Source organism: Rana temporaria, chromosome 6 (assembly GCF_905171775.1).
Source record: "Rana temporaria chromosome 6, aRanTem1.1, whole genome shotgun sequence".
Lineage (NCBI taxonomy): Eukaryota > Metazoa > Chordata > Amphibia > Anura > Ranidae > Rana > Rana temporaria.
This window is the reverse complement of record NC_053494.1, coordinates 54201949-54225678: the sequence shown is the minus strand read 5'-3', so window position 1 is coordinate 54225678 and position 23730 is coordinate 54201949. Positions and strand designations below refer to the sequence as shown.

The following is a 23730-nucleotide window of genomic DNA, read 5'->3' as shown; positions in this document are numbered from 1 at the left end:
CACAACGTGCTGAAAAAAACGAAGTTCAATGCTTCCAAGCATGCGTCGACTTGATTCTGAGCATTCGCGGGTTTTGAACCGATGCTTTTCTGTACTAACCATCGGTTTGGTCTGATCGGGCATCGGTCCATCGGTTCGGTTTTGAAGCATGTTTTAACATTTTGGACCGAAGGAAAACAGACCGATGGCCTATACACACGGTCGGACCATGGCTAAGCACCTTGGTGAGAGGATGACAACAGTTGGTGCGATTATTTGAAAATGAAAGAAACACAAAATAACTGACACTCCAGCATGACAATGATCCAAAACACACTGCCAAGGCAACAAAGGAGTGACTCAAGAAATAGCACATTAAGGTCCTGGAGTACTTATAATAATTGACATCATGGTTAAAAACTAAAGTCTAAAATAGAGACGTTTTGTGTTTCCTTATAGCAACCCCTTAGCTTTTCCTTTTGAATTTTCTTACATAGGCTAGCTGAGACAAATAATTGACAGCTCCGAGATAACACTGGTTTCCTTAAAAGACAAAGCTTTTTTGGCCATCCTTCTCTTCTGGGTCACAGGAGTACACTTACTTTTGCTCTTCTGTGATCCAGAGTCAGCTAATAGTGGGCTAAAAACCTGCTGTCGGCCAACATCACAGAGCTGCTCCAGGTTCTAGAAAGATTCTAACCATATTGGTAGGATCCACCCAACTGCCTGATTGTCAGGAGCTGGACTTGAACCTGGGACTACCAATGCTGTGTCTACCAAGGGCTCTTCTCGCTAAGCCACCTGAGATGCTGGACAGCAGCCTGCCTGATCCATTGGACAACCCTGCCTTGTGCCTTGATTTCTGCTGAACTTTGAACTCTTTGCACCTCTCATGAACTTCCTGATTTAAGCCATGACTCTAATCTTCCTGGTTGCCAAATTTTTGTGCTTCATACATTGTCCTGCCCACTGCCTCAAGCTACCTCTATTGCTACTTGGAATCGAGCTTGGCTTGTGACCCTGACTACTAAACCTTTCTCCTGCATCGACCATGGCTTGTGACCCTGACCAAGAAACTCTTCTCCTGTATCAACATTGGCTTGTGACACCTATCAACAGTCTAGCGGTTCAGACAATTCAACACCTTAAAGAACTTAGAACTGTGCTTAGTCTGACCTTTATTGGCCATTGGTCTCTACCTGTAGTAAGTATTCTCCTAACATTGATTGATAGCTTGTTACGACTCTCAGCATGTGGCTCAGTTCTCAGGCTTGGGGCCGGTGGGGGGAAAGCTGCAGCATCACACCAATGCTCCAGCATGGAGCTGAAATTGTATTTTTATTTTAAAACCCCGAACATCTCCTTTTCAACAAAGACATTCATTTGTTGTACATGAAGCTTTACCCTCTTCATTCACACGTTGTCCATTTGACGTTACTAGAACTCGATGCCTACTTGTAAGAATCATTGGCCATAAAATTTGCAGAAAGACGTCATGGTTTTGGTGTATTTTACGGGAAATGTGTTTGCTGGTTTCGCTCACGCCAACCTCACAGCATCACAATGCTAGCTCTTGTCTTGAAACAATTCATTCTTTCATCCATCTCACCCTTTTAGTGATGTGATTTTGATGCATAATCACAATGCTTAAAGACTTTAGCTTTTGAACTGTTGTATGCTTCCTCAGAACAACATTTTATACAGAAACTTAGAAGTGCCATAGCTGACCTGTGATGTATAAGCCAAGTTAATCCTCAGAAAAGTTCTCCTTTGCAATAATTATGTCAAAGCCTCTACACTTCTACACTCCCATCTGTAAAAACAATCACTTTCATTTGGAGTTAACTACATTTTTTTTTTTTTTACAGAGGTTGAAGTTTGAAATTGCAGAAGTGATGACAGAAATTGACAATTTAACGTCTGTAGAAGAAAGGTAAGCATTTTATTAAATTAGGTTATTGTCTTTTAATGTTGGGGTATTGTTACAAAATCTTTGTACAAGTGACTCACTTGTGTTATTACAAGCATTTGATTAAAGAACGCCTATCAACAAAATATAATTAATCTGGCACTGGAAGCTACTGCTTTATTGTGGTCGGATTCAGCAGTCGGCCAACACAGGGATCTGTTCAAAAAGATGATATATTCACATGGGAAAAATGGCTAACCAATGCAGCTTAGCATAGTCCTCACTGGGGAGAAATGTCCATCTAAAGCCAGGATAGGCATCAGGAATTATGAAAGGATAATTGAATAATGCCTCGTACACACAACCGGTTTTCCTGGCAGGAAAACTGCAATTAGAGCTTTTGGCTGGGAATCCCGGCCTTGTGTATGCTCCATCGTAGTTTTTCCGACAGGAAAACCGGCGGGAATCCCGGCGGGAAAAAAGCGAACATGTTCTCTTTTTTTCCCGCCGGGATTCCCATTTTTATTTTTTGCCGGCAGTTTCCATATGGGGAAAACCTGCGGTGGAGCATACACACGGCCGGGTTTCCCGACCAAAGCTCTCACGGCAGTTTTCCAGTTGGGAAACCCGGCCGTGTGTAGGGGGAAAAAGCTACCGATCAGGTTCTCGGTTTTCCCCTCTGTTTTTCCGGCGGACTTTTTCCCGCTGGGAAAACCAATAGTGTATACAAGGCATTAGGCATTTGCTACAGACAAAAACATTCAAGTTGTATATGAGACAATAAATTCCAAATATCATTTGTTCACTTATATTCATTACATAAATAAGCAACCTTTTTAGTGTTTAATCTCTTTGTTTCTATGGACATGTATGTATGTAAGTTTAGACAGCAAAGCAATGCTATAATGTACTAAGGGCAACCAATCAGAATACATGTTTTACTATTCTTGCTTTATGAAAAGCTTTTTAATTGGTAACTAAGGATTGTTGCATTGTAGACCTAGTGCTGTGGACCTCTTATAACCTTTTAAGGTTTTTCTAGTTCTTAGGGGCGTGTTGTAAGGGATGAACCTAAAGGCTCGTACACACGATCGGATTATCTGACGGGAATTGTGTAATGGCAGGCTGTCAAATACGACCATTTGTACGCTCCATCAGACAATTATTGTCGGATTTTGCAATACAAGTTCCTGGCTAACGCCCTTCAGACAACAGTCCTGCGCTTTGTCCGCAGAAAATCCAATCGTGTGTATGAGGCGTTAAGCCTCGTACACACGATAGGTTAACCAGAGGACAACGGTCTGAAGGACCGTTGTCATAGGTTAACCGATGAAGCTGACTGATGGTCCGTCACGCCTAGACACCATAGGTTAAAACGTGGTGACATAAAACACAACGACGTGCTGAAAAAAGCATGCGTCGACTTGATTCTGAGCATGCGTGGATTTTTAACCGATGGTCGTGCCTACTAATGATCGGTTTTGACCTATCGGTTAGGAATCCATAGGTTAATTTAAAAGCAAGTTGGCTTTTTTTTAACCTAAGTTTAAATAACCTATGGGGCCCACACACGATCGGTTTTGACCGATGAAAACGGTCCTTGTGTGTACGAAGCCTTAGGGTTACAATAGATTTAACACATAGTCACTGACCAATCATTCCGATTTTTTTTTATATAGCATGTTATCAGTCAGTCTTCTCCCACCATATTCACCCGTTTCAGGTGATTTCTTTAATATCTGGATTTCTTCTTTATTTCATGCCAAGTATTGCTTTCAGTAACAATTGCTGCATTTTTAGGGCCAATTTCACACCAGCTACTGCATTATAAAGCTGCTGCATGAGTCAGATGTAGTCAGATTACCACACAGCCAGCATCTTCAAAAGGATAGGTCAGAAAATGCCATGCTATTCTTACAACAGATTTCCTTTAACCCATACTTTGATTAATTTGTTCAATACAGGGTTCAGAAATAATTAAAAATTATTCTGTATTAATTTAAAATATTTCTGAATTGATGATTATTCTAACACAGGTGGTGCCAGCATACTCTGTATAATTTGGTTGTTTTGTGATAGAAGCCTCAACTCTTTAGGGAAATGAACCAGGAAGACATTTTAAGTTGCCAGGGAAGTAATTAATACTGGAAAATCAATGACAATCAATATGACTGTCTAAAATAACATTTGGTCCAGATGGGCGCTCATTCACTGATTGCTATTAGTAATTGAAAAACAGCAACTGAAATTGTACGCTGCAAAGGAGATTTAGGTAGATAGGAACTGCTTTTGTTTTATTTTCCTAGTTCCAAATCTTCCCCTTGTCAGCTTGCCACATTGCAATTAAAATGTGGATCATGGGTGATACACACCCTTTAGCCTAGGTTCACACTACTGCGATGCGATGTACTGCGAATTTGATACAATTTTTTTTGTCCTGTGTGAGGTTAAAATTTGCTTTGCGTTTTGAGGTAGACAGGTGCAAATTTACCTAAATTTTTACCGCAAATTTCAGGAGGCAGACAGTGAACAATTTGCAGAGATGTGAACTGTGTGCTGGGAGTTTACTGCAAGTTCAATTGAAGCCTATGAAGATAAAATTTGCATTGCACCCGCAGTCAACACGCACAGGACCTTTTTTTTTTTCACTCACACCAAATTCGCAATGCCTAGATGTGAATCAAAGCCATGGAATACTATGCTTTTGCATTACCTGCGAATCTGTGTGTTCCTAAACGTATGAAACCCACTGTAAATGCGCATCAGTGTGAACCCAGGCTAATGCCGCGTACACACGATCGGGCTTTTGCCCAGCCAAATCACTTTGGAATTCTGACGGAATTCCATAAAAAAAAAAAAAACATGTTCTATATCTAAACTCTGATGGAATTCATCGGAATTTCCGATGAAAAAACTCAGATGGGGCTACACACGATCGGAATATCCAAAGGAAAAAGTCCGTCTGACTTTTTCCATCGGAAATTCCGATCGTGTGTACAAGGCATAAGAGTAACCTTACCTTTTTGCAGACAACCAAATTGTCCTTTTCATACCCGTATAGTTTTAATGCAGTGAAATGGAGGACCCTTTTAGTTCCTCTGGCTTATAAGAGCAGTTGTATTTTTCAGACCCTTTGATTAGCAAGACCCGCTAAACTTTATCAGACAGCCAACACACTATTGTCACTTCTAGCTCATGTGACGCAGTGATTATCCCCAAATGCCTGTAACAACTTGGGAGACGATGGAAAATTGGATTTCACGTTACATTAGTATTTTAGCTTGCTGAAGAGCCATGATTAGAATTATGAGGGAACCAATTAATGTTCTATTTTAAGTCCTTCTCGTGATGGCCCTCGTGCAGTTTTGCCGGCAGGCAACGATGACAGCCAAGAGTCTGATATGGTATTATGTATGCAATATTTGGTGGGATGTGCTTTAGAACAGGATATTGGAGTACCTCCAATTTATATTAAAAAAACGCCATTCAATGAAACATTTGACTGGAAAATGTGTCATGGGATATCATTTAAGTAATCTGTTTTAGGCTCGAAAAATAGCTAATTTATGACTTTTATGACTTTGTTTAGGGCTTTTTAATATACCATACATTTTTTTTTTTTTTAAGTCATTTGAAATAAATTCTTAAATGTATTATATTGTTTAAAATGGGCTTCACTCTCACTTTTTGTATTTTAATAACTGTATGTAAGAAAACTGACATTAATGTCTAAAGAAATTGCTCTTTTAATTAAAGGGCAATAGAATGCTATGAAAAACTAATAATTAATAAATACTGTATTTATTGGTGTATAACACTCACTTTTTTACCCTGAAATTAGAGGGTAAACTGTGCCTGCGTGTTATACGCAGGGGGCTGTGGAAAGTTTTTTTCCCTGAAACTTCCCTCTTAAAGTTAGGGTGCGTGTTATGAGCCTGTGTGTGTTATGCGCCGATAAATACGGTAATTAGATAAAAACTAATAGAAAATTGTGTCTTGCAATCAAAGATTTCGAACTGATCGCTATAAAGGGTGTCTATTGTACCCTCCACTGGCATATATATCATTTACTGACAAAGGACGATTTCCTATGTTAATTGAGCAGCACTGAATTTAGGTTGACTTGGGTCAGGCATGATTTGCGGGTCTCATGTGCCCCTCGTGGTTTTTCGTGTTGCCGTTAGCTGGTTAAATAATTTTAAATAAACTGTTGTGTTACATGCTCAAGAAAATATTTTATTAAAGAGAGATAGTGAATGTCAAATTGCAGGCATCCTTCTGAAAATGCTTGGGGCCAGATTCACAGAGAAATACGTTGCGCTCCGGCGGCGTAACGTATCCCATTTACGTTACACCGCCGCAAGTTTACAGCGTAAGTGCCTGATTCACAAAGCACTTACCTGTAAACTTGCGGCGGTGTAACGTAAATACGCTTGGCGCAAGCCCGCCTAATTCAAATGGGGCGGGCACCATTTAAATTAGGCGCGTTCCCGCGCCGAACGTACTGCGCATGCTCCGTCGGGAAAATTACCCGACGTGCATTGCGCTAAATGACGTCGCAAGGACGTCATTGGTTTCAACGTTAACGTAAATGGCGTCCAGTGCCATTCACGGACGACTTACGCAAACGACGTGATTTTTCAAATTTCGACGCAGGAACGACGGCCATACTTAACATTGGCTAGTCCACCTAGAGGGCATCCTTAGTTTTACGTGGCGTATCTCGACGGAAACGACGTAAAGTTAGAGCGACGAGTAAAGCGGACGTTCGTGAATCGCCATAACTAGTGATTTGCATATTCTACGCCGACCGCTATGGAATCGCCACCTAGCGGCCGGCCTAGAATTGCATCCTAAGATCCGACGGTATAAGTCAATTACTCCTGTCGGATCTTAGGGCTATCTATGCGGAACTGATTCTAAGAATCAGCCGCATAGTTAGGACGGGCGGATCACAGAGATACGACGGCGCATCAGGAGATACGCCGTCGTATCTCTTCTGTGAATCTGGCCCTTGGTGTCTTTCTGTTATGCTCCTCTCTGGCCTTCAGTTCCTCCTGAGCTGTGGTCTCGGAACAAGTACACAGACCTAAAGTACTGAGGCCAGAGACAGACACGCAACATGTGTTTTTTTTTTTTCCCTTTTCTTTTCTTTTTTTTTTTTAAAGTGGATGTAAACCCTCCATACACCCAGTAAAGTGAACAGCCTCAGGTGATACACAGGAATGAACCAAATCACCCTACATGTGATTGCCCTACGTGTTACATGTATATCTGCTGTCTTCACATTTATATACTAGTTAGAAAGTTCAGATTGTGTTAGAAGATTTTCTCTTCCTGTTTAACACAGAGTGTGATGTCTGGGCATACAGCCAAGATAGCCAACATTGCTGATTGGAGGAAAGGCACACACCCCCTCTCCACACAGGCAGAGACTCTCAGGCCCCGTACACACGAGGGGATATCCCATGCCTCCTCCGGATTTTGATCCGATGGCTTGTACACACCATCGGATCAAAATCCGTGCGGAAAACATCCGCGGTGACGTGTCGCGCCGTCGCCGCGACGATGACGCGGCGACGTGCGCGACGCTGGAGGGTAACTACTTCCACGCATGCGTCGAATCATTACGACGCATGCGAGGGATGGGAGCGGACGGATTGATCCGGTGAGTCTGTACAGACGACCGGATCAATCCGCTGGAAACGATTCAAGCGGATAGATTTCTTAGCATGCTAAGAAATTTCTAACCGCTTGAAATCGATCGGCCGGACGAATCTCCACGGAAAAATATCCGCTAGGCCGTACAGACGACCGGATTCGTCCGCTGGAACTGATCCGCGGATCAATCCCAGCGGATAGATCCGGTCGTCTGTACGAGGCCTCAGAGGTGTTTTGTAACAGGGCCAGCTCCCTGCTCACTTATGGTGGACTACTTACCATTACTGTGTTTCCCCGAAAATAAGACCTAGCGTTATTTTCCAGGAGGGCTGCAATATAATCCCTACCCCGAAAATAAGCCCTATTTTAAAATGCTTGTAAAATCCTATAATCTACTTTATTACAGTAGTATATAATGTACAATGTGTGTGTTTCTGTAATATAACTGCTGTGAAGAGAGCTCCGGCGGGTCACAGAAGCGCAGAGCAGCGCTATAACGAAGGTATTTGGCACAATTGTATTACAGAAACACACACATTGTACAGTATATACTACTGTAATCAAGTAGATTATAGGATTTTACAAGCATTTTAACTCAGTTCACACTGAGGATTCCTGTCAGGCAGGGAGAGAGAGAGGGGGAGAGAAGACCGCACATTACATGGTAAGACCTACCCCGAAAATAAGCCCTACTCTGTCTTTTGTTGTCAAATTTATATAAGACCTGGGCTTATTTTCGGGGGAAACAGAGGGCCAGATTCACAACGGAGATACGACGGAGTATCTCTCAGAGTATCTATGCGACTGATTCATAGAATCAGTTACGCATAGATAGCCCTAAGATCCGACAGGTGTAATTGTTTTACACTGTCGGATCTTAGGATGCAGTAGCGCGGCCGCCGCTGGGGGGAGTTTGCATCGTATTCCAGCGTCGGGTATGCAAATTAGCAGTTACTGCGATCCACGACAGATTTTCGCGTTCGGTACGTCGTCGCTAGTATAGTTTCCCGTCGCAATTTTAAGTGTCGTTTGACCTGCCCTAACTTTAGACAGCACACGTATGTGCTGTTCAAAGTATGGCCGTCGTTCCCGCGTCGAAATTTAAATTTTTTTTTTGTCTTGCGTAAAACGTCCGGGAATACCAAAGTACGCTACGCTACGCACGTCGCACGCCGTCGCCGTTCGAAAAAATGGCGTCACTTTGCGCAAAGCACGGCGGGAATTTCGAAACGGAGTATGCAGAGTAGGTCCGGCGCGGGAGCGCACCTAATTTAAATGGCACACGCCCATTTGAATTACGCGGGCTTACGCCGGAGGCCGCCAGCGTAGGTTTTTATTGCAAGTGCTTTGTGAATCAGGCACTTGCGATGAAAACTTGCGGCGGTGTAACGTATCTACGATACGTTACGCCGCCGCTAGTCTACATGAATCTGGCCCATAGTACTTATTTTCCAGTTTGATTTGACATGACAGACAAACCTGAAACAAAGTTATTTTTCAGTGAGCAACAAGATCCCCACCTTTCATTTTAAAACTAAAGAAACCAAGACTCTGTTGTGGGTACCACAAAAAACGGCTTGTATATTACTTGATGTTATATGCTTATAAGGCTCAGTATGCTAAATAAATGCATTCATTTTCTTGCTACAAAATTATTTATTTGGTTGGCTGTTTGACCTATTTTATATGAAATGACTGTATTATCCTGCTATAAAGATTGCAGCTATTTGTACTGCTGTTAAATGCTGATACATTTGCAGCCCCCCCTCCCATTTAAGAACAATTAGTGGAGCACAGTTAATGGTTCCGGAAGAGGCTTAGAGCAAATCTGATAAAAAGGGCAGTCCATCCATTTTCTGGCTTTAGTAACCACATTAAATACTTGGACCATTCATTTTGTTCGGTTGCTGTGTAGAGATTTATGAGCCTACAATAATGTGTGAGGAATTGATCTGTTGTTTTTCTAAATGTTGTTTTGTCTTTATTTTTGTAGCAAAACTACACAGAGGAATAAACAGATTGCTATGGGAAGAAAAAAATTTAATATGGACCCAAAAAAGGTAACGTGCCTTGTTGGTTTTTAGTGCCTATTTTTTAAAGAAAGTAAATCAATGGCTTTTGAATAGAGAGAGCAGACTGCGCAAAGGACAAAACAATAACAAAGCTGCTGAACACTGAGGGTCAATAAGTCCTTGGTCAGAGTATGTAAAAAAAGCAGTGCAGCGCTACTAACAAAATGATGAAAGTCCAAAAAAAATAATTAATCAAAATGAAGAGAGGATAAGGGTGACTCTAAAATAAAAGTACTCACAAAAGAGGCACTATATCCTAGTGCGTAGAATATGAGCATATATCGATAAAATACCAAGTAGGTGGCTGTCCTGACATCAAAATTGGAAGCCCCCCGCACGCGTATCGTCCCAAGGTACAGGACTTCTTCAGCGGATTATCGATATATGCTCATATTCTACGCACTAGGATATAGTGCCTCTTTTGTGAGTACTTTTATTTTAAATAAACTTATTGCATTTTGGTTACTATACGGAGAGCACTATGTGTCTACTTTATACTTTTTCATGCCATTCAACTACATGAGAGTATACCAGATGACCATCCGCCACTGAAAGTCGGTTTGGAGAAAAGGATCGACCGAGGAGGCACCGTTATCATCTTATAATACCCCCTTATTAGAGGGACAGCGCATTTGACCTGCTGCTCACCCACAGGTCCATCTGCTAAGGTGAGCGGCTTGTACTTTTATCTAAGGATACTTGACTGTTTTATAAGGAGTCTTCATCCGATCACCTATTGAGGTTCCAGAAGTCACCCTTATCCTCTCTTCATTTTGATTAATTATTTTTTTTGGACTTTCATCATTTTGTTAGTAGCGCTGCACTGCTTTTTTTACAAAATCAATGGCTTTACAAGTGTTTATATATGTGTGTGTTTATATAGGTGTGTGTGTCTATATATATATATATATATATATATATATATATATATATAAATCGGACATAAATAAATCTGAATTAGTTGTAAGTGTACTTCATGAAAATATGAAAGAATAATAATAATAATATATATATATATATATATATATATATATATATATATATATATATATATATATAATTATATATATATAATTATATATATATATTATATATAGCTATATACACAATAATTATCTATTCATGCATCAGAGTTGTGACGTAAAAAGATAAAACCTCACGCTACATTACCCACTTCCCACGCTATAGCTAAAAGATGTCTACAGCGCAGGCTAACTTTGCCATTATATGATGTCCTCCTGTGATTGTGCCGCCCACGCTCCCCCTGCAGTGTGCTCTGTGATCGCCGAGTCCTTTGGACTCAGCTGATCACAGATCGAGGTAAAGGGCCAATAACAGTGGCTCTTTACCAAGTGATCAGCTGTGTTCAATTACTGTGTTTTTTATTTTGTTTGTTTATTTTTTTGTGGTTGAACTGGATGGACTTGTGTCTTTTTTCAACCTGACTAACTATGTAACTATGTAGCTGATCACAATGTAAACACAAGCCGGTTATGGGCTTTCCTCTCTTCATGCTGACAGCTTTGTTTTTTCAAAAAAAAAAAAAATTTTAATTGGCAAAAAAAAAACAGTGATTAAATGCCACCAAAAGAAAGCTCTACTTGTGTGAAAACAAAATGATAAAAATATCATTTGGGTACAGTTTTGCATGACCACCCAATTGTCATTCAAACTGTGAGAGCACTGAAAGCTGAAAATTGGCCTGGGCAGGAAGGGGGTAAAAGTGCTCAGTAGGCAAGTACAACATTTCCACATAAAAACCTATAGACTGATCAGTGATAAAAAATATATCCCCCTGCTCTCCGAAAGAAACCATACACAGCATGTCTTCACCAGCAGAATTCTGCATATCTCCACCAGTATTATTAATTCCGTAGCTTCCCCTACCCAAACAATATCCATAATGCTGTATACCCCATCACCATCCCCAGCTGTATTTCACTCTTGCGCTACTAGAGAGAGGAACGCGTCAGTGCTGCCCCCTCTCCCCCTCTTATGCTTAGTACACACGAGAGGATTTATCCGTGGAAACGGTCCGGAGGACCGTTTCCGCGGATAAATCCTCTGGCGGATTTTGATCTCATGGTTGTACTAACCATGAGATCAAAATCCGCATGGATTTCCCTCCGCGGTGACGTGTCGCGCCGTCGCCGCGATGATGACGCGGCGACGTGCGTGACGCTGTAATATATGGACTTCCACGCATGCGTCGAATCATTACGACGCATGCGAGGGATGGATTCGGACAGATTGATCCGGTGAGTCTGTACAGACCATCGGATCAATCCGCTGGACTGGATTCCAGCGGATCGATTTCTTAGCATGCTAAGAAATTTTGATCCGCTGGAAAACCATCGGCCCGAAAAATATCCGCAGATAAATATCCACTGGGTTGTACACACCAGCGGATCTATCCGCTGAAAGTGATCCGCGGATAGATCCTCTCGTGTGTACGGGGCCTTAGAACTATAAAGGGAAACAAAAAATTCCCTAAACTTATTTATGATTTCTGTTTTGTCATTAGACAGGGTGTATCAGGGTGGGCTGAATGAAAAAATACCTGAAGAGCTTGGGTGGAGCCACCGTACTAAGGGGGTCAATTCACAAAGCTTTACCACATTTGATAAGGGTATCATATTAATAATTTGCATACATTATAACATCCGGTAAGTAAGACCAGTTCACAAAAAAAATGATATTGTGGTAATTTACTGAAAAAAATAAAATGTGTCAGTAAATAGTCCAATTCACAAATGGACCAGAGAGTAAAAAAGCATGTGATAATTACCACCAGTGTTTAGCTGGTGGTATCGCCTCCAGGCTGTTTACAAATAGCTGGTTCCTAAGGAGTGTACCGGGAAGCCAGTTGCCGTGTTTTTAACCAATGACTCATCGGCTGTCAGTGGCCCCCCCCCCTTTCCTGACCTGCCAGGCTGCATGCTTGGCTAAGGGTCTGGTATGGATTTTGGGGAGGACCCCATACCTTTTATTTATTTTTGGCTTCAACATTTTTAATTGTCTGCTTTTTTTTTACATTCAGCTGTCAGCGGGGAACTCGCTGGCAGCTGTTAAGTCATCAGTTGTTAAGGACATGAAGGCCGGCTTTCCAACCAGCACCTTAGCAACCAGCTTAATGAGGTAATTACCGCTAAATCGAACAAATACCGCATTCGGTATTTAACTCAAAGTTCTTAGTGAATTGAACACATGCACAATTGTTATGTGGAATTTTACTGCATTTTAGTACTAGTTATATAACTTTTAGTGAATTTACCCCTTTGCGATGTTAGTACAGTGATCTCCCCCGCTGAGCTGTTGTGTTCTGACATGAGGACTGCCACCCCGCCAGAACACACCAGTTCATTGGCTAAGAGCGCTGATCGGATTCCGATCGACAGACCTTTTTCGGTCATGCCCTTTTGACAGAAGCTGGGCGAAAGGTTGGCTTCTGCCTGCCATGCAATCTACCCTTGTGTACAGCCCTTAAAGCGGTTGTATACCCTGCTCAGTGATTTTTACCTAAAGGTAAGCCCACAATAAGGCTTGCCTATAGATAAAATAATATCTCTTAAACCTGCACGGTTTTGCCCTGCATGCAGCCGCTGACATCAGTGGGTGCATGCGCTCTGAAGGTCTGGCATGTCCTAAATGAACTTGCCTGAATGGTGTGCTCCCAATAGTAGTGACGTAATCGCGGCTCCGGCCACTCACAGCGCCGGGGCCAGCGATCCCAAAAGAAACGCAGAGGGAACATGTCGGCTCCCTCAGCGGTGACGGGGCACCACTACAGGGCTTCGTTCTAATGTAAGTATTTCATAATGTGCTAGTATGCAATGCATACTAGCACATTATACTATTTAGTCTTGCAGGGTTTATTTTAAAACAAAATGAAGTGGTTTACTACCGCTTTAACTAGTAAGGTACTGACCTAACACAAGCATGTAGGAAGGGGGTTTGGAGACCGAGAAATCCACGGACTCTACACAGGAAAATTTTGTATAAGAGTTACAGTCCTTTAGCCTGCACAGTCCACAATGGATGATAGTAGCTTATATTATTCAAAGGTTACCATTACTCTGTCAAGCAATGGATTATCTGTGCACACAGCTACATGCACACACGTTCAGTGCATCTTCGCATGGTTTTCCTGTGTAGGCTCTATCTGTTTTAGGTTAACCGTCTTAGTCTATGGTACCCGTTAACAGTTAAATAGATCTGCCATCACAGCCCTCTTTGCACAGACAGCCACACAAAAGACTGTTTATTCTGGAAGCAGCCAGTGAGTAGATGATGGTACCAGACAGATGAAAGTCTAGCTCATGAGTTTGCCTGTCCAGTCCTGTTCTATCAGGGATGGTGGTTTGAAATACCAGTTATACGCAGGCTTAAGTGATGTGTAAGAATAAGCATACATGCATGGTATATGGCTAAATAAAACTTATTGAACCAGATCTGTATTGCCTTAGTTGCTTCTGCAATAAATCAATAGATTAAATCAAACTTTACACTAAAATATTTAACATGGTAAATATCATATTGAGACATTGAGTATAAATATCTTATTGAGTACAAAACAGTGGCGGCTGGTGCTCGAATTTTTTTTTTTGGGGGGCGCAAACAAACTGAAAAAAAAAACCCCATCAATTGCAGCCACTGTGCCCATCAAATGCAGCCACTGTGCCCATCAAATGCAGCCACTGTGCCCATCAAATGCAGCCACTGTGCCCATCAAATGCAGCCACTGTGCCCATCAATTGCTGCCACTGTGCCCCATCAATTTCCGTCACTGCGCCCCATCAATTGCTGCCACTGTGCCCAATCAATTGCCGCCACTGTGCCCAATCAATTGCCGCCACTGTGCCCCATCAATTGCCGCTACTGTGTCCCATCAATTGCAGCTACGGTGTCCCATCATTTGCCGTTACTGTGCCCCATCAAATGCTGCCAGTGTGCATCCCCTGCCCGGCACTTACCTGTCTCAGGTCACAGCGCTGTCCTCCACGCTCCGGGTCCTTGATGTCTTCTCCCGTTCTCTTCCTGTCCTCTGTATTGATTGGACGCCTCATAGGTGTTCAATCACAGCGCTTGTCGCTTCAACCAATCAGGTGACAGGTAACCAGACCCGAGCACCTGATTGGCTGAGAGGCGGGTCAGTGTTTATTTGCTTCCCTAACACAACACTGAGTAAACAGCAAATGCACAACATTGCGCCCGTTATTTAGCATTTTGGAAGCCTATTGGAGCCTATGGCTCTAAACAGGACACCTATTAGAGCATAGGGCTCTAATCAGGTGCTTCCAAAAAAAACGCTGCTGTAATTCAGATGCCCAACAAGGGGCTGGACACCTGAATAGGGGGCGGCAGCGCTACCATAGATGGATAGATTCATGCAATGCATGAATCTATCTATGGTGATAGAGGGCTGACAGGAGAGAGGGGGCGGCGCTCCTGTGCCACTGGTACAAAACAATAAAACACCTAAGCAAAGGAAGTAATACAGCATATAAAAAAAATGATTTCTAGATCCAGAAATCAAGACCTAAGATTAAATACAAAGCTTGACTTTTCCTTTAAAAAAGTTTATTGCCATTCCCTCTTTCACCAACTGAATCTTTTTATAGGTTATTGAAGATGTTTTGATGAATAGAGGATTTCTGAAAGCAGAAAGGCCCTGGCTGATCTGGAGATGTTAAGATTTGTGCCTGTGTCTCTGGATCCATTGATTGGTTCTGACATGGGGTTCTGACAAGTACAAACACGCATGCTCGGAAGCAATGCTCACCAAACACAACATTAGCAGAAGGTGCCCAAAGGGTAGCGCTCAAGAGCTGAAATTCCTCGTATAACGTCACTAAGTTCGTGTTTGTGGCACGACAATTTTTGTAAAGTTGGTATGCAAGAGAAGATCCTGGCACACGCCCTTTTGACAAAAATCAGACGCTCGGTTGTCCAACAATCGAACCGTGTGTACGAGGCTTAAGAATTGTATTTTAAAGCTAAACTCCAGGCAATGTGGGCAAAGGTTAAAGTGGAGGTTCACCCTAAAAACATGTATATACCATTCCATTCAGCATACTGCCGACATGTACAGTATGCTGTTTTTTTTTTGTTTTTTTCGCTGTACATTCCGCCGTATAGCTATTCCCCCCCCCCCCCCCCCGGTTCCAGGTAGTGGCTCCAGCGGGAGTGGGCGTTCCTATTCAGAGACTAAGTGATTGACGTGATGACAAAAGCTTCCCCCCGGTGCATAATGCGCGTCACCAGTTTCCGAAACTTAAGTGGTTAATCCTCTGCATCGTGTAAAAAGGCTGTTTTATTCTGTATGAACAGATCCTTCCCCTCCTACACTGTCTATCTGGGGAAAGCCAGCTAACACAGGCAGAGTAGCCAACCTGCACATGCTCAGTTGTGTCTTTTATGCTGGAGAGAATAATTACTTGGTCTCAGAGCTAGCCAGGATACATAATATTGGCATCACACATGTGGGCGTGTATACAGGCTGCAGTGGAAATCTCTTCCTCCCTGAACTCTCAGCGCTAGAGAAACTGGGCAGTTTATCCCTGGCCGTGGTATACAGATCAGCCAAAAAGGTATATAGTAGCAAGATTTTAATATAAAAAGTAGATTTTTAAATGTGGGCACTGTGAGGGGGGGGGGGTTAATCTATGAGATATTTTTATATTACTGGGTTTGGTAACACTTTAAAGAAAAAGTTTGGAGCTAGGCGTTAAAATAGTTGGACAGAGAGCTCCCCCGCCTTTTCAGCTACTTCTTGTTAATTTTTTATATGTATATCGGTGGGTTTTTCAGAGCATGGTGAGCAACCTCTTGGCTTGCATTTACATCCTGCTGTGCTGCCGAGAAAATGGATCTGACAGCCGCTACAGGGCTTGTTTGGGGGATTTATGAAGGTTTCTGCTTACTTGTAAGTAGATCTGCGGAGTGGTCCCCCTAGTGGCAACTTCTGTACTAGCACAGCAACCTGTAATACATACTTTGGCATGGGAAGCACATTGGTCCCTTCAAATAATGTAGCGCTTCCCAATTAATTGGTGTAGACTGCAGAGACGGGGAGAAATAAAGACTCCACATTGGAAACATGACTATCAATTACACACTCTGATGTTGGGAAGAAAATAGAATCTGATTTCTTCTGGCTTCGACTTTTTGAGTCAGTGGCAACATAGGCCCAGATTCTCAAAGGACTTACGACGGCGCAGCGCCATGTACGCCGTCGTGAGTCCTAATCTGACCCGTTGTATCTATGCGACTGATTCTTAGAATCAGTTACGCATAGGTATCCATTAGATCCAACAGGCGTAAGTCTCTTACACCGTCGGATCTAAACTGCATTTTTTTTTGGACCGCTAGGTGGCGCTTCCGGTCGAATTCCGCGTTGAGTATGCAAATTAGCTAGATACGCGAATTCCCGAACGTACGCGCGGCCGACGCAGTAAAGTTACGACGTTTACGTTAGGCTTTTCCCGGCGTAAAGTTGCCCCTGCTATATGAGGCGCAGCCAATGTTAAGTATGGCCGTCGTTCCCGCGTCGAAATTTGAAAAAGTTACGTTGTTTGCGTAAGTCGGCCGTGAATGGGGCTGGACGTCATTTATGTTCACGTCGAAACCAATGATGTCCTTGCGACGTACTTTGGAGCAATGCACACTGAGAAATTCCACGGACGGCGCATGCGTCGTTCCGAAAAAAATGTCAATCACGTCGGGTCGCAGTAGTTTTGCATAAAACACGCCCCCCTGTTCCAAATTTAAATTAGGCGGGCTTACGCCGGACGATTTACGCTACGCCGCCACAACTTACGGAGCAAGTGCTTTGAGAATACAGCACTTGCCCGTCTAAGTTGCGGAGGCGTAACGTAAATCAGATACGTTACGCCCGCACAATTTTATGCGGCTCTACGTGAATCTGCCCCATAGTTTCTGCCTCTTTTTTCAGCTTGGGATGTTTTCCTTTCACTGCTTGCATTCTCCATCAAAATTCTAGTGGGACACTGTGTAACATCAGGTAGTAGGCTCAGGAATGCAGTGCTGTGGTTTTTAGAAAACCACCAGGTAAACTATTTATTTGCTCAGTGCTTTAGCTGTATTCACTGTGACGTTCCTAATTCTGGCAGCAGTTAGTACACATTGGATAGGTTTGTTGTATGATAGTAAATCTCAACTTTTTTTTTATGGGTGCCACGAAAAGATTAGTAAAAGATTTTCATCATTTAACGAGATGACAGAAATGTACTGCTATTTCTTTGATGTGTGTGCTTTTTGTTTTGTTTTGCAGGGTATCCAATTTCTTTTAGAAAATGACTTATTACAGAACACACCAGAAGACATAGCGCAGTTCCTTTACAAAGGAGAAGGCCTGAATAAAACTGTCATTGGTGACTACTTGGGAGAAAGGTAATGTGATATACAGAATTGTATCTGTCACTCAGAAGTCACAGGCATAGATGAGATCTCTTTATTAAAACCCAATTCTAGGCTAATTTTTTAAATATTGACTTGAAACTCTTAGCTAAAATTTATGCTAATAGACTGAATTGCTTTATTGCTCGCTTTATCCATGTTGACCAGGTTGGGTTTGTGCCTGATAGGCAAGCTTCAGATCAAATTAGGAGAGCCATTGATCTAATCTCAATTTTACACTCCTCTCGGGACCGAAACGGATCGCAGAAAGAAGTATTGCTGTCATTGGATATCCGAAATGCATTTGACATGGTCTCGTGGGATTACCTCTTTCAGATTCTCTTGAGTTGGCTCTTTGAGCCCAAATTTATGGCTTTTCTTCAAACATTGTATCGTAATCCCTCAGCGCAGACACGATTTAGGAGATATCTCTCAGAACCCATTTCCATAGCATCTGGGACTCTGCAGGGTTGGCCCCCCTTTGCCTCTCATTTATTATTGCCATCCAGGCCCTGGCCATAGCTATCCGATGCCACCTGGATATTTTAGATGTGGACAGCGGGCACAAACAGCATAAATACGTTTTCCAGCGACTTGCTTCTCTTTCTTACTTCACCACACATCTGCAAAGAAATCGGAATTGCTTTCTACAGGCTACATCTTTCCTTGTTTTACTATAGCCCCATTTACACGTCTGTGTATGTGCCAGCATGGCAATGGTTAAAATTGTCTTTGTTTTTTGTCTGTGTCCTATAGTACCATAAAAGAGGCATCTCCTTCCTCATCTCCCCCCCAGTTCCACTGACCTGCTGCGTGGCGATCTCCCGTTCTGAGCCCCGGTATAGCCTTAGAAATCCCCAGAGCTTAATCTCCTAAATGTACCCCATCAGGAGGGATGTTTAGGAGTATTCTAATTGGCCGGCGCCGACCATTCAGAACCCACGTAACCCGTCCTCTCAGAGGGGAAGAAGAAGAGAGAAAGCTGAGGGGATTTCTAAGCGCCGGAGTCGTGAGGGCTCAGAACAGAAGATCGCTACGCTGCAGGTCAGCGGGGCTGGGGTGGAGGGTGAGGAGTTGGTCCCGTGTAAGTTTCACGTTACACATTTTTCTGTAAACTTGAACTTACACTTTAAGCTAGATTTTTGGAGAAACCATATATTGGGTCATAAGCTAGAATGTCTGTAGTATCTGGTACTCGCAGGTTAATATATATGACTTTGCCCAATGTTTTCGATGAGGATCAGACTTTTTTAAACTTCTGTACTATGTCATAAGTTTAGATTTTTCACCTCTGCAACAGTTAGGGTGGAGCTTATCCCTTGTGCTTACTCAGTTTATTTTGAGAAGCGGCTATCATTTCTCGTTAAGGAGTTAAATGTCACTGTCCTAGTAATGGGCTTGGTTGAGCTGCACAGATTGTTGGCATAACAGATCTTGAGCATGCTTTGTTTGCCCGTATTAGAATAGCATTCATTCCTGTTCGTCAGACCTCACCAAGAATGTTGGCAGATGACCAGCAAAACTGTTTTCTTTGCTTTTGCACAAATGCACAGTCTGTGGCACTTTCAGGAAGTAGTGTCTATAATTCCAGTTAAGGAGGTAAAACCCATCAGTGTGGCTGCGTGTGTGTTTTGTCTCCTGCAGTTACAGAATTCTTACCGGTGGTGAATTTCAACTTGTTGATCTTGGCCTTTGCTTCTATTGCCTTTTATTATTGGCGTTAAATGTAATATGTGTGACACAGTGAAGCTTATTTATTAACAAATATGTATTTTCAATTGCATGCTTTATTTTCTAGAGGGGCTAAAAAAATGACAACTAATGTAACAACCTTGCCTAAAACTGATCTTTGAGTTTTGTGGGGATGCTTAAGGCTGCATTCACACCTCGGCGTACAAAATCGCGGTGTTTTGTCCCGTGAATTGCGGCGACAAATAGCAGCGTTTTGTACGGCGATTTGCGGCGACAAAACGCCGCGATTGTGAATGCAGCCTTCACCCCCTCTATGGAGATGGTTCACATCTCCTATGCCGAACGCCGAAAGCCGCCTAAAAAAAGGTCCGAGACTTTTTTTCAGGCGGCAGGCGTACGGCATGGAGATGTGAACCATCTCCATAGAGGTGCATGTTAAATCATCCCTCTGGCGTCTCGGGGCTGCAGCGGCGTCGCACTACAGGCGTATATACGCCTAGGTGTGAACGGGGGCTAAAAGGGACATTTGTATGCTGCTTACATTTTTTTTTGTAATTTAAAGTAAAGAGTCGTATCGCCACTGGCATTACACTGTGTGCACAATTAGGCAACTGAGTATTTTGGCCAACTCATAATTTGTATGCATATTGCCCAACTCCAAGCTGTATAAACTTGAATGCTTATTGGATTTAAGCATATCAGGTGAAGTGTATTGAGGAAGGGTGTGTCCTAACCAGATCAACACCCTATATCGAGGTGTGCATAATTATTAGACAACTTATTTTCCTCGTACAAAATGGGCCACAAAAGTGATTTAACTGACTCTGAAAAGTCAAAAAATTTAAAAAGTCTTTCAGAGGTATGCAGCACTCTTGAAATTGCAAAGATATTGGAGCATAATCACATAACTATCAAACATTTTGTTGCAAAGAAGTCAACAGGGTCGCAAGAAACGTGTTGAGAAAAAAAGACGCACATTAACTGCCAAAAATTGAGACGAATCAAACGTGAAGCAACCAGGAACCCATCATCTTCCAGTGCTGTCATATTCCAGAACTGCTACCTACCTGGAGTGCCCAGAGGTACAAGGTGTTCAGTGCTCAGAGACATGGCCACAGTAAGAAAGGCTGAAACTCGGCCACTTAAGACTGGGCCAAGAAATATCTGAACACAGATTTTTTTTAAAGGTTTTATGGACTGATGAGATTAGAGTGACTCTTGACAGACCAGATGGATGAGTCTTTGGCTGGATAAGTAACGGCACAGAGCTCCACTTCAACTCAGACAACAGCAAGGTGGAGGTGGGGAACTGGTATGGGCTGGTATTATTAAAGATGAGCTGGTTGGACCTTTTCAGGTTAAAGATGTACTCAAAATCAACTCCCAAACCTACTGCCAGTTTTTAGAAAACACTTTCTTCAAGCAGTGGTACAGGAAAAAGTATCTTTCAAGAAGACCATGATATTGATGCAGGACAATGCTCCATTGCATTAATCAAAGTACTTAACTGCGTGGCGAGCCAGGAAAGGCCTTAAAGATCAAAGAATAATGACATGGCCCCCTTCCTCACCTGACCTAAACCCTATTGAGAACTTGTGGGCCCTTCTTATATGGGAGATTTATGGTGAAGGAAAACCGTACATCTCACTGAACAGTGTCTGGGAGGCTGTGGTTGCTGCTGCAGAAAAAGTTGATCGTCAACAGATCAAGAAACTGCCAGACTACATGAATGGAAGGCTTATGGCCGTTATTGAAAAGAAGGGTGGCTATATTGGTCATTGATTTTTTTTTTTTTAAATGTTAATTTGTGAATTTTGAGTTGTTTAATATTCTCACTTTAACAGATGAAAACAAACAAGTGAGATGTGAACATTTTAATTTTTCATTGAGTCTTAGTTACCACTGGTGCGATTCAGGAAACAGCGCGATTCCTGTGCGGCTTCCTGCATCGCATTTGATTTGCAGGGAGTTCACACTTGAGGAATGGCGCAGATGGAAAGCTACCCAGCAACAGTTACAAGACACAGTAGCTAAGTGTGGGGACTGGGGGTTGTAAATATACTGGGGCATTTTTACTCCATTTATTTACTTATTATTACAAAGTTTCTTTTTCGTATGTGGAAATGGTAGTTTTTTTTTTTGGTTGTGATTTTTTTTTCCTTTATTTTGCCAGTAACGTGGATTTTACGTGTTTCATGATCTTATCATAATGTCCCAGAGTATTTTTGTGCCTTCATATTTTTTTATTTAATAGTTCTGCTTATGGTTATAAATTCACCTAGCTGTTTCTCCAGTGCCCATGTAGCAGTGCCAATAAATCATGTTCTTGGCAGACACCTGTTGTCACTTGCGAGTCCCTGAATGCCCCTGTTGTGTAATCTTGAATTATATCCACACTCCGGCTCAGGAATGTGGACATGTGTTAAAAGGTTTTAGTAGCCGACACAACGCAAGTCAGCTGCCACTTAACCCCAGTGCCTATGTGTAAGTAGTGTATGAAACTTAATAATACAACAAGCTTGTTTAACAAAGAAGTTCTGCATTTCATTTCCTGTATTATGCCAATTTACCACATTAAACTTCCAAATATCAACTAAAATGTGTGACTAGTGTTATGGCATACTTGTATACAATGTTAACAGAAAGCTATGACAATCAATTTGCTAAAGACTCTAATGGTAGGGCTGCAATGGACCTTCCTTTGTAGCAGGTTGGTTCATTACCATTGGCACCAAGTATACTTTCAACCCTTTGGATGACCCGAACATTTAACCTCCTGTTCACTTGCATTTTAAATCTTAACACGACTATTAAAATAAACTTTTAATTTCTCCCTCAACATCTAACCAAACCCTGACACTTAACTACTGCACTTCTCCTGAGCCTAATGCCCTGCACACACGATCGGTCTATCGGATGAAAACGGTCTGATGGACCATTTTCATCGGTTAACCGATGAAGCTGACTGATGGTCAGTCGTGCCTACACACCATCAGTTAAAAAAAACGATCGTGTCAGAACGTGGTGACGTAAAACACAACGACGTGCTGAAAAAAACGAAGTTCAATACTTCCAAGCATGCGTCGACTTGATTCTGAGCATGCGTGGATTTTTAACCGATGGACGTGCCTACAAACGATCGTTTTCTTTCTAACAGTTAGGTATCCATCGGTTAAATTTAAAACAAGATTGCTTTTTTTTATCCTATGGATAAATAACCGATGGGGCCTACACACGATCTGTTTGGTCCAATGAAAACGGTCCATCAGACCATTCTCATCGGTTTGACCGATCGTGTGTACGCAGCATAACACTTTTCCCTTTACCTCCTTTCTTGTCTTTGCCTTCAGCTTTAAACAACCCAAAGCTCAATTCCTAAAATCCCACTTAAATCTTACAACCTTTTCTTTTTTTGGATGGAATGGGAAAGAGTTAGGATCCCAGTCAGGTTTTTATTGCTGTCGGTTTTCCCACTGGGGAATTCACCTCTATAATTCTGGTGACCATGTTCACTGGAAAAGAAAACAAGGTAAAATAAAATATTTTGTGTTGTCACCAAAATTGGATCTTCCAATGAGGAGACTTGTTTGGGTGACATCTGCCTAAAGATATTCTTTACTTTAAAGATTTTTTCTCCCACTTTCTGTTATGTCTCCAAAACCTGGCGAAAAAAGGACAGCAAATAGAAAAAATAAAATAAACATTTGTTAAGGGGGTTGTAAAGGATTTTTTTCCCCCTAAATACCTTTCTTTACCTTAGTGCAGTCCTCCTTCACTTACCTCATCCTTTGATTTTGCTTTTAAATGTCCTTATTTCTTCTGAGAAATGCTCACTTTCTGTTCTTCTGTCTGTAACTACACACCGTAATGTAAGGCTTTCTTCCTGGTGTGGAGAAAGCCTCTTGAGGGGGGAGGGGGCTAGCAGGAGTGTCAGGACGCCCACTAACACACAGCTCCCTTCTCTATCTGCAAAGTAGAGAGTGTCCTGACACTCCTGCT

The 23730-nt window shown here is 42.2% G+C and overlaps 1 protein-coding gene across 2 annotated transcripts in view; it reads left to right on the top strand.

The window, feature by feature from the left end:
* CYTH3 (cytohesin 3) overlaps positions 1 to 23730 on the top strand; it is a 185947-nt gene that overhangs the window by 88877 nt on the left and 73340 nt on the right. For both annotated transcript variants that reach the window (XM_040356814.1, XM_040356816.1), the window contains exons 3-5: positions 1848 to 1912; positions 9543 to 9609; positions 17915 to 18033. In XM_040356814.1, coding sequence (XP_040212748.1) covers positions 1848 to 1912; positions 9543 to 9609; positions 17915 to 18033 — 251 coding nt within the window. The remainder of the gene's footprint in view (positions 1 to 1847; positions 1913 to 9542; positions 9610 to 17914; positions 18034 to 23730) is intronic.